This window comes from Carex rostrata, chromosome 7, assembly GCF_964058835.1.
Source record: "Carex rostrata chromosome 7, lpCarRost1.2, whole genome shotgun sequence".
Taxonomy (NCBI): Eukaryota; Viridiplantae; Streptophyta; class Magnoliopsida; order Poales; family Cyperaceae; genus Carex; species Carex rostrata.
The window spans coordinates 9,068,297-9,080,686 of NC_135924.1; the positions used below are offsets into that span (position 1 = coordinate 9,068,297).

The 12,390-nt window shown below is 33.2% G+C and overlaps 1 protein-coding gene across 1 annotated transcript; it reads right to left on the minus strand.

Moving 5' to 3' along the window:
• Positions 1–3,854: 3,854 nt before the first annotated feature.
• On the minus strand, positions 3,855–5,541 carry LOC144557502 (Lung seven transmembrane receptor family protein). The gene has a single exon (XM_078306090.1). The coding sequence runs from the start codon at positions 5,355–5,357 to the stop codon at positions 4,014–4,016; it is 1,344 nt and encodes a 447-aa protein (XP_078162216.1). The 5' UTR covers positions 5,358–5,541; the 3' UTR covers positions 3,855–4,013.
• Between the last annotated feature and the right edge of the window lie 6,849 nt (positions 5,542–12,390).

Consider the following 12,390-nt stretch of genomic DNA (forward strand, 5'->3'; position numbering starts at 1 on the left):
GTGTTAACAAGGTGCTAAGAGGAAAGATAGGCAAATGGAGTCTCAAATGAATTGTCACGACGTGAAGATAACATAAGTGGTGTCAATTTTATAATTTCGGAACTATGTTAGCAGAAATCTGAGAAGTAAACATTTTTTTCTCTCTTCACACTTTTGAATAGTAGTTATTCCTACATTTACAAGTAATAGAGAATAACAGCTATTCTAACTATTCCAAATAGCAAAAATGTTGTTTGAATGCACATTACTATTCCGAATAGCCCCTATTCTAAAATAGCCCTCTATTCTAAGCTATTATCATTTCATCCAAACATTGCCTTATTCTTTTGACGCTTCCTAAATTGATTACTTGACGTTCACATTCATCAGCAAGAGGTAAAAGATGTAATTTGGGCTCTTAGTTTCCCCCAGGATCTGGCCCATTCCGATAATCCTGGGCTTTGGGCCTATTTAAAGCACATTATAAATACTCTCTCAAATTTAATTGTCAAAACTGAGCAAAAACAGATAACCAAAAAAAAAAGTTTTCTGGGGTAACTTCTGTCGTACAAACCTCAGTATCTCGTTCGAAAAAATGATCATGTATTTGCACTTCACTGTGCAAGTTTTCCATTTGAAGGATGTAAAAAAAAAATCCATTTTTAACACATAAACTTATTAATTTTTTATTGAATAATTATTCGTTAAGATTTTCATAACAAAAATGTACAAAATGTTACAAATATGTTTTAAGGTAAATCTTATTGGCCGATATTAAATGTGATTGAACCATTTTAGATCAATTATTATATTTTGGAAATATTGAATGTGGGTCAAAATATAACGTGAATTGATCTAATTTTAGAAATAGTTATTTATAAAAATTATTGTTTTAAGAAATGGATATGAGAGCTTTACAAAGATGTGTGCGTATAAGATCTACGTCATACATGCCTACACTGATCATAAATCAACCCATGAAGGTTTATCTAAGGCTACACTTGATAAAATTCTAACATTGAATGATTCGAAAGTGATTAAGCGGCTGATCAAGATTTCAATTTTGAAAAACACCTTTAAAGAGGATGTCATATGCTCAGCAGCCGAGATTGCATCCAAGTTAGTTGAAAAGGAGCCAAATATGAAGCAGCATGAGGCGAGAATGAAGGAAGCGATAGAGTTAGCGAATGATTAGCTTGTTCACACAAGTAATATTGAAAATGTGGAGAGAGATCGATGCAGTGAAGATGTGGATGTTGGTACAGGGCTCTATGATAAAAAAATATGAAGAAGTGATTTGCTTGCTGATTTAGATACAAAAATTAGAGCTTTTAATGTGATATTAACTTGCTGATAGTTTTTGTTTGAGAAAGTTATAATAATTTCAATTGATATATGTTGTCAATGTTTTTAATTAATATGTCGTCAATATTTTCAATTGAAAATATGTTGTTATTGCTTAAATCGATCATCGTGTTTACGTTGATATTAGAGGGAATCCGCATACTATGTCGTAGTCGTGGGCTTGAATTAAACCACATGTATAATATGAAACAGTTGCCGCTCTCGATTCATATCATCAGCTGGCTCTTCTACTGTCTCCACCTCATCTCTGTGGTGACTTCTGGTGTTCTATCCACGGTGTAGCTAACATCACGTGATTTTGGCAAAACAGATGCGTTACCAGTGCCCTTTTATGTCGTGGCAGTCTTGGAGGCAATGGTTTTCCTTGCTGCAATGGTCATTTGGAAATGAAAACTGAGTCATGGAAGATTGTTTGAGACAGTGCTAGACGAGTGTGGACTCGGCAACCTCAATTTGGATATGGACCCAATTAGGAGGTTCTTTTACGATGTATACTATGAGTGTGTGATTGGACACATTTTAGATGTGCCCAAAATAGATCTTGTCAGATTTGCGGAAGAGCTCCTTGATTCAACCTCGAGTGAAAAATAATTTATGGGTGCAATAATTTTGGAGGAACTCTCGACCCATGAAGGTTTATCTGAGGCTACACTTGGTAAAATCCTAACATCGAAGGATTCAAAGGTGATTAAGCGGCTGATCAAGATTTTAATTTTGAAAAACAGCTTTAAAGAGGATGCCAGACGCTTGACAGCCAAGATTGTATCCAAGTTAGCTGAAAAGGAGCCAAATGTGAAGAGTTAGCGAATGATTTGCTTGTTCACACAAGTAATATTAAAAATGTGGAGGAAGATTGATGCAGTGAAGATGTGGATGCTGGTACAAGGGCTCTGTGATAAAAAAAATATATATATGAAGATGTAATTTGCTTGCTGGTTTAGATAAAAAATTAAAGCTTTTGATGTGATGTTAAGTTGCTGATAATTTTTATTTGAGAAAGTTATAAGAATTTTAATTGAAATATATTGTTAGTGTTTTTAATTGAAATATGTTGTCAGTGCTTAAATCAATCATCGTGTTTACGTTGATATTGGAGGGAATCTGCATACTATGTTGTAGTCGTAGGCTTGAATTAAACCAAATGTATAATATGAAACAATTGCCGCTCTCGATTCGTATCATCAGCTGGCTCTTCTACTGTCTCCACCTCATCTCTGTGGTGACTTCTGGTGTTCTCTCCACGGTGCAGCTAGCATCACACGATTTTGGCAAAACAAATGCATTACCGGTGCTCATTTATGTGGTGGCATCTTGGAGACAATGGTATTCCTTGCTGCAATGGCCATTTAGAAATGAAAAGTGAATCACGAAAGATTGTTTAAGACAGTACTAGACAAGTATGGACTCGGCAATCTCAATTTGAATATGGACCCAATTAGGAGGTTCACGATGCATACTATAAGTGTCTCAAACAATCTTATACGATACATAATAACTAAAATGCTACGAAAATGTACGTTCACTGCTCGAGTTCGAGGATCTCAGCACCTCCACCGAATGGCCGTCCTGCCAACAATAAAGAACTAAAATTTGACAAGCATCTGCAAATGCAATAGCGAGTCAAAAAAAAAAAAAAAACACTACCACAGGCACTAGATTCTTTGAAAAATACAGAAAAGCAAACTATAATTTTCATTATTATAAGATTTTTTTTATTTAGATTGTTGTGTACAGAGCCTGTTGAGATAAAATTGGTTGATGAGTTTATAGGAAATGTTGAATCTTTTTAAATTTGAAAGAAAGTATAAGGATAATTAATAAGCATACCTATTGTAATTAAGAATAATTTGGGACATGTTGAAAGATATATACAGAACTAACAGAGCACGCCTATGTTCAGTTTTTCACTGAAGCTCTTTCTCACAAGTTACAAGAAGTCCTTTCATATATGGCTGAAAAGATATATGTGCATTTCATAACACGGTGGCCCACTTTACATTTAGTATATCAAAAAAAGTTATACAATGATCCATAAAATAAACTGGGCTTTCGGCCTGTAATCCTATTAAATCTGCAAATTACCATGTGAGGTAACATTAGCAGTTTTGCATTGAAAGAGTGATATAAATTTATCTGAGGGTGCCAAAGAGGTAAATTTACCAAATGCAAGCAATAAAACATGCACGCTCATTAATTTTTGGAATTCCATAAAAGAAATTGATAATTCATTTGAAGGTCATCAGATTGGGATGAAAAGTTCATAAAAAAAATATCAGGATTACACTTCTAATTGGATGAAAAATATAATGTAGCAATGTTGGATTGTATTTTTCCCAAGAAACAGTTTTCAGTAAAAACGTAATGACCAAATACTCCCAATGCTCATAGCAACGTATTCTGATTCTACAACTTCTCTACAAGGAGATCATTTTTTTAATATATAATTCCCCTACTCTCCTACTGTTTCAAATGACCAATCAAGCAATAAGAGCATATACAACATAGCAATATGGTAGTTCAAGTATCCATTTCATAAACACAATAGGGAGTACAAAAAAAAAAAAAAAAAACTAAACAAAGAAGAAAAAAATAACAAAAAAAGTAGTCAACATCCCCTAACATCCAAATGATACAATCAATTATGCAATAAAACCCACTAACATATCATTTTACAACTCAAACTCATCATCCAGTTTCAAAGCCTCCGCTGCGGCCTCTTCCTCGTCATCATTTACCACAAAATAGGGGTTGTGGGTCTCAGGTCTAAATCTATACCCAGTAAACACATAAAACCCAAGAGTAGCCAACTCCCCGGCCACAACACTGGTCCACAAGTAGCGGTAGGAAGTAATAGTAACTAGCGCGTAAACCACAACCCTTGTGAAGTATATGTAACATATGACCACCACATAATATTGCCTAAACAAAGTTAATTTCATTAAATTAACTGCTGCTTTTCCATCGCTACGGGCAGCCTCACGCAAGTTCTTAATAGACCACACAATTGGGAACAGAATAGCACAACAGCAAATCACATCGACCAGCAAAAACACCTGTTTCCAGGTGAGCCAATCACTGGCAAACGGACCCGACTCATCAATCACGACTTGTGCGATATTGGCCACAACCTGGAGTGGTATGACCACCATAAGTACCTTCTTCTCTCTGTCTTGCAAAAAGGGTTTCAGAAAAGACCAACCCGTACCGATAAGTACTATCAAGGTGAACAGAGAAATACCCTTTAAGAAGCTGAAGATGTAAAATAAAACATCCCAGCCATGAGCAGTACCAGTTCGTTCAATGTACGATTTATCTTCGGCCTCAGCTACTAAATTTAACGCCTTAAGCATTACAACAGCAAGCATGAAATAGTGGATGCGGTAAACCGCAGCGCGTTTTCGGAGAAGGATAGCAAGCCAGAGTGCACCAAGCCCGACATAGACGAGAAACAGAAGGAAATATATAAAAGGCAGTACAGCGGATCCAGCGGAAAGGTAGATTCTTTTATCAGGTGATCTCGGGTCAAGGTTGTACATGGCAGAGTTTACTGACATGGAGACTTTCAGACCCGGTAAACAATTAGCAAACACAAGAGTGTACTGACCCGGATCCGAAACCTTATATGCAGCGGAGAAAGAAGAGGACCTGGCGTTCACTACACCTGATGGGTTGGTGGGTGGATGCAATTTGTCAAAAGTATACACCAGCTTCACCAGATCGGATTGTAGAGCGCAAGTGATGTCTAGGTCTTGGAGCTGGCGGAGCACGTGCACCCACGCATCGAGGGTGGAGAGGAAGAACCCCAACTGAGTGAGGTCGAGATCAGGCGAAGGATCCAATAACGAGATGGAGGAGACGTTGAGCTCGAGCACGCCGGTGTGTGTGAACCCGAATTCATCGAAAGGGATGATCGAGCGCGCGTCGGATTTCACCTGCATGGTACGGATCTCGGCAAGAGCAATTGGGAGAAGGAGGAGGAAGAAATAGAAGGAGATGCCATGGCGGATCGCCATGGGCTGAGAGATTGGAGGTTTGGGTTTTCAATTGGGGTTTGATTCGGATCTGAGAGGAAGAGAGGAAGGTTGAGGTTGTTTTGTGAATTTGAGGAGAGAATCGCGTGGGGATGGCGTAAGTTATTTAGTCGGAAAAGAAGAGGAGGGAACAAAATCGAGGAGACGACTTTATTTTTCAATAGGTTGAATAGAGGACTTTGAGATTAGAGTCTTGTAAGATTTTGAATTTGTGTAAAAGGGTAATATTTAAAAGGCAAAATCTCAGATATATCCTTGCAAAATTATGTAAATTACGTACTTCTCCTTTCAAAATTAATCAATACATATTTATCTTCCTAATTTGCAATAACTCACATATTTTTCATGCATAATTTTAATATATATTATTGTTGATTTTGAAAGCGGAAATGTGTAATTTTTTAATTAAAAATAATCTGAAATTTTGCTTTTTTAAAATGGAAATTTTATAACCTTCTACCGTATTTTGTACTAGCATGCTAAATTTAGGAGTGCAAACGGATTGGATATTATCTATCTGAAATAAGGTACGGATATCTAATATTTGAATATCCGTACAGATACGAACACAGATATAGTTTTAAATTTTAATTATTTGTATTCAATTAGTAGATATATGTGTTTAATATATATTATGAAAAAATTTATGTTATTCACTGTTATAGAAAAACGGATATCCATGTTTGTTTAATATCTTATCGGTATTTGTATACAAAAAAATAAAAGCGGATACATATATGAAAGTTTATAGTTAAAGTATGAAACTTGAAATTAAATTTAAAGATATCAAAGTAAAGTGACAAAAATATTAATAAGAAAACACTGAAATTCAGGGGCAGACCCACATCAGACCAAGGAGGTAGTTAACCCCCCCCCCCCATGAATTTTGAGTTTTAATGGATATTTATCTGTCCTGGCCGATTTTTCCCTACCTTGAAATTGTTTTGGCCCCCTATAGATATCTGATTTGTAATTCAGGTTAAACTTTGGGTTAAAATTAAAATAATATTTTTGAATTATGATTGATAATTATAATTATAGGTTAGATCATCATAAATTATAAGTTAGAGTATTGGAAAGTATAAGTTAAAGCGTTGTTTTTATATCGAGTACCAAATTAGTTAATGGATTTATACTTTAAATCTATTTAGCTATTTAAATTTGATTCGTTATTTTTTTTGCCCCTCCTTTCTCCCCATCTCTTGACGAAAATCTTAAATCCGCCCCTGCTGAAATCATGCTTCAAATAAAAGATGTGTAATAGAAAAAAAAAATTATCTATGTTTACATTTTTTTTTTACATCAAAGAAGTTAAAAACATTAAGATATATGCAACTAAATTGTTTTGGAGTAATTTGTTTCTTTAAGCACCGTTAAAAAATGTATCATTGATTTTAGCGGCTTGGGCTCTTGATTTATCGTTCTTCTTTATTGTTGAATAGAATACAACATCAAAGATAATCCAATTCACACTACTCCAATAGGATGTAAGAATTTACATCCGCTGAAATTTCAAACATAATTTCAGAGACCCTGCAATCCTATTCTCTACTTATTTCTCATCAAATTTTTGATGAGAAAGAAAGAAGAGAGAAGAGAGATAAACAGATAATAGGTTTGCAGGGTCTCTGAAATTCCATTTGAATTTTCAGCGGATGTGAATTCTATTGGAGTAGATAGTGTGTGAATTGAATTATCTTTCAGAGAGAGAAGAGAGAGGAGAGAGATAGGCAGAGAATAAAATTGCAGAGTCTCTAAAATTTTGTTTAGAATTTTAGCAGATTCGGACGCCCACCAATATTGACTTTCTCTAGCTTCCCTTATTAATTAAGTATTGCCTCATGCGATTTATCTGATGTAGAATAAGAAAATCGAACCAAAAATAATAAATATCAAATGAGACGAACTTTTCAACTGAAAAGAACTGTATTAATAAAATAAAAAACAAAATAAACAATAAATCTAACGGTCGGTTGAAAATATCTTTAAATGAGATTACTGAACGATTCTGTCCTTTCATCTTAAATCTGTATCATCCGGCTCAAATTCAATGTTTTAATTATATTCATCCTACAAAGATCCAGGAAACATCAAATAATTCAGAGGCAAAACTAGAAAAACATAATAAAAGTAGCTGAAATTTAAAATACAAAATATGTGCCAGATCAAATTTAAATCAAGTCTTCACACTTAAAAATAGAACTTAAACCATCAAATTATAAAAGTAAATATTTTATATTTTATAAAAAAAAAAGTAGACTATATATAAAAAGTTATAAAAATATAAAACTTAATTAAATTTTAATATACATATTTAAAATCTTAAATTTTTAAGGGAACGACTAACAGTACCCTCCCCCCCTCCATTCAGTCCTCTATCTGTCTCTCGCGCTAAAAGACAAAAAAAAGTACAATGGGAGACCACTAACTGACGCGCACGTGCCAACTACCGCCAATGAGCAGGGTTAACGCGATTTTATTCATCGTCAAAAAATATAGTATTCATATTTATTATCTATAATATTTGTCACATGTGAACACAAACTGGAGGGGACCATTAATCTTGAGAACCAGTAACGACCAGGGGGACCACTGACTACGTCTGACAGCCTGAATTGGGGACCGCAACCGTCTGAAAGTGACATTTGCCAAAATTGGAGATCATTAATTATTAAGTATTCTTATCTTAGTAATGTAAGTAATGAAGTATTCATATATAATTAATGAAGTATTCATATAATCTTTATTACTGATAACATATGTTGAGAACATGAAGTATTCATATCTAACTAATGAAGTATTCACATGTACGAAGTAATTTATACAATTCAAAATCAGACATCTCCTTTAGGACACCTATTCTAAGACACATTTTCCAAGACACTTTTTCAATTCACTTAAGAAGTCCTTTTTTTTATGATAAATATATTGTGTTCATATCTAACTAATGAAGTATTCATATATAACTATATAAGTATTTATAACTAATTAATGTAAATATGAATTATCCATATCTAACAATATGAAGTATGTATATCTAACTACTGAAGTATTCATATGTTGCACTCTGACAACCTTCGCTGGGCTAGCATGGACCCCCTCCGACGGTGCACCACGCTCTCTCCGCCGGATCTCATTGAAGACGAAGTAAGATTGTGCCGGAACACACCGGATCTCCTCGTCAGTGCACCACGCTCTCCTCGCCGGATCTCGACGGTGCACCATGCTCTCCTCGTTAGATCTCGACGGTGCACCACGCTCTCCTCGCCGGATCTCGACGGTGCACCACGCTCTTTTGTGATCGGCGATAAAGGAGCTTTGAGATCGGAGAGGAGAGCAGTGAGGTATCGATTGTCAGAAGTGATGAGGTGGGAGAGACATGTTCTTATTTTTGAGCTACTTATTTTTTTTAGATATGAATAAAGTTTGTTAGATAACTGAGTTGAGGCGGAAAACTGTTAGGGGACTAGAAGTAGGGAATTTTTAAAACTAGTCACGCCTGATTAAACTTTAGATCCGCCAGAAATATCAACAATGCAAAACTCGTTCCATTCGTTTCTGAGCTAACATATGACATGTTCAATTTCAATCGGATGTTAATAATAGATGGCAGATTTAAGAATCCAAGAACGAAAATACTTGAAACAATATGAAAAATATGAAAATAAACAGTACTGAAATCGGCAATAATTACCAATCGAAACCAGTAGTACATATAAAAAATATTAAAATAGTACGGCGTGCAAAGGGGTAGTCTGGGGATTTTGTTCGCGACGACGAGGAGTCAATACCGAAGTTGGCAAGTTGTTTTCGGTTCATCAAGATTCGTGCTGAATGATCAAATTGACAGTGAGATCTGCTGTTTCTTTGTGTACAATAGCACCAAAGGTCCACAGCCCACAGGAGAAATGTCTTATTCAAAGTCGTGTTATATCATTGATTGTTCGTCTTCAGAAAAAAATTCCAACTTGCTTAAAAAATATTACATTTCTTGAATACTCAACAAAGTATTAAAGCGATGTTTGATTTCAAGTAACACTTCGTATTAATATAGTTTAATGTAAAGTTGATAAATTAATTGGATCATTAATTATTGTGCTATGACACATCGTGTCAAATACTACACTTTATGGATGGTACTGCTTCAAATCCATCTTCCAACTGCAATTTGTTATTCGAAGAAAAACATATTAAATTAACTATTTTAAATATATTTTCAAATTAAGCAAAAAAAATATTAAAAAGGAAAATGTTCTAGACATGATATGAGAGCCTTGGTTATGTTATGTATCACATTGTGGTTAGGACATTATTTGCCTATACGGTTGTTTCTCAAGTTTCGTTGGGGAACATTTTTTTAACACAAGGGCTTGTGTTAACCCCTATATATATTTATTTATTTTTCAGATATTTTTTTTATAAGAATTGAACATGATTCTCTTCGTATAAAAGACAAGGGGATCAGCATCTGTACTAGGCATATGGTTCTGGAAACAAAAATATTTATTGGCATAAAAAGCTAAATGTCTGAATCGGTTATAGAACTGTTTACCATTTTTTAAGTTTTGGGCTAAATTGGAAAAAAAATTCATCAAATTGTTACTGATGTGATCACGAAATCTATACACTATTATTAGACTTAGTTTGTTCCTAAATACCAGGCAAATATTTTGAATGCTGATTTAACTTGATTTCAAATTGAATACTAAGGTATTACATTCAAAATTTAGAATCATGCTATATTACTCGATTTTTTAATGGTGCAGCATTTTAATAAAAATAGTGATTTTCAAACAATCTTAATAAATAGTGAAATTTTTTCAAAAAATGTAAAATTTGGCATCCAAGTACATTTTATAATATAGATTGAGCATCTAATGGTTTGGACTTTGAAAATTAAAAACCAAGTCATTTGTTCTAGAAAAAAACGTTTTGAGCTTAGCCATTCTCTCTCTCTCTCTATATATATATATATATATGTGCAACAATTAATGAATTATCTTTGTAAATTTTAAATTAATTAATATATAAACAGTAAACATATATCAAAATTTATTAATTTTTTATGTATCTATATACCATACTAACAATCTTATTTCAAAGAATTTTTAGAATTCTTAATCTGATTTCTTTTTTTGAAATATTTCTTAATCTGATTTTGATGACTCAACGTCCAAAATTGTTACAGGTAAAATATAATCCTTAATAAATGTAGTTTGTTATATGGTCCTTCTCTTTGTATTAGAGCTACGTGTGGGAAATTTTTTTTTGGTAGAAATTAATAAAATGGTAGAGAGAGAAACAGAAAGAGTACATGAATTTTAATATTGATAGAAAGATCGGTATAAATTCTATTGATCGTAAAATTTAAAAGAGTTTAAATAGATAAGAATTTCACCGGTTTTATCATACATTTATTATATTTTATAGAAGATCGTTGGATTTTAGAATGGTATAACTCTTGCCGATCTAAAGTGTTTTTTTTTGAAATTTAGTTAGATAGAATTCTTATCTATCTAAACTCTTTTGATTGTTTAAATCGGTAAAATTTGTAACGTTCTTTTTACCAATATTAAAGTATCCATACTCTTTCTATTTCTCTCTTTACCTCTTTATTAATTTGTATATAAAAAAAATTCCCTACGTGGGCATACACTTCTCTTCGTGCTTTCTAAAAGTAATTTAAAAAAATCAAGAAGGAAAAGACCCAACATTAACCGTACCTAAAAACACAGCAATCACAGACACTATTTTTTGAAAAAAAAAATGAAGGAAGAAAATTATTCACAAAAATTGTTGTCATAACTGACTCTAATTTGATTAACCAATTATTGAAAAAAAAATGTCTCAAATTAATTATTTTTCAAAAATACCAATAGCAGAACACTTTCTCAGGTTCTATTCAAGAATTCCTCTGTTTTGGTCCAAATCGTATATTAGCAACAACTTCAAATGAAAATTAGGAACATAAATTAGATATCACGGAAAATTAAAAAAAAAAGAAAAGAAAAGGTGAAGATCTCTTCACCTGCTTCTATTTCTTCCTAGAAACATAAGTTTGATACAAAATATAATACAAAACCAAATAAAGAAAATAAAAAAAATTCAACAAATTGATGTTACAATCAATGACATCCCACAAGTCCAAGGTATCTTACATAACTTCTAAACTCATTCAATACCAACTACTCGCCTAAAACTATAACTCACAAAATAATATTAAAATATTAGAATCAAGCATCATTTAATTAATCACAAAAAAAAAAAATTAATCTTGAAGCTATAGCCATATTGACCACATCTCCCTGTAAAGATGCTCTAAATCACATATTGTCCCTGTAGTTATCTACAAAGATATATAAATGCAAAAATATTACTATATGTTGTCTCTCTTGAGTAATTCTCATCCCAAACAACTTTTCAATAATTCCTTCAGGACCTGTTTAGCGAAACACTGTGTGTGTGGAAAAAAAAAATTACTCTGAGTTCATTGTTTTTTCCACGCGCACAGTGTTTCAACAACTCAATTTTTTTCAATCCCGTTTCCGTTCTCATTCCCTTCTTCGCACCGAACAAGCCCTCAGAGAATCAAAAATGATCACCAGGCCCCTATTGTTTTACAAATTGAGGATATTCCAAAAACCCTTAAAAATAGAACAACGTATAGACAAATTGTCTATTAATTGTTTCTATACAAATTGTCAATTTACTGTTACAAAATACACAAATAGCAAAGCTTTTCCATCCCCTTTTTGAAAGACTGTCCTTTGTCAAAATCCTACCATTTAAAATAATCAAACAAATACTTTCATTCTTAGAGGTACATTTAAAGGCCATACAAAGGTTGGCATAAAAAATTTGATCCCCTGAAATTTAAGAACATGTACATAATAGTTATATGAGACAGTAATTTGAAATTTTTTTCCTTTTTGCTTGTTTAAAAACTTAATAGCCCCTCTAGTTAAGGGTATTTAAAAATTGGGTGGAAATCAGGAACTCTATGGACAATCAATTA

Coding starts and splice junctions, on each gene's coding strand:
- LOC144557502 (XM_078306090.1), bottom strand. CDS start 5,357: ATGGCGATCCGCCATGGCATCTCCTTCTATTTCTTCCTCCTCCTTCTC.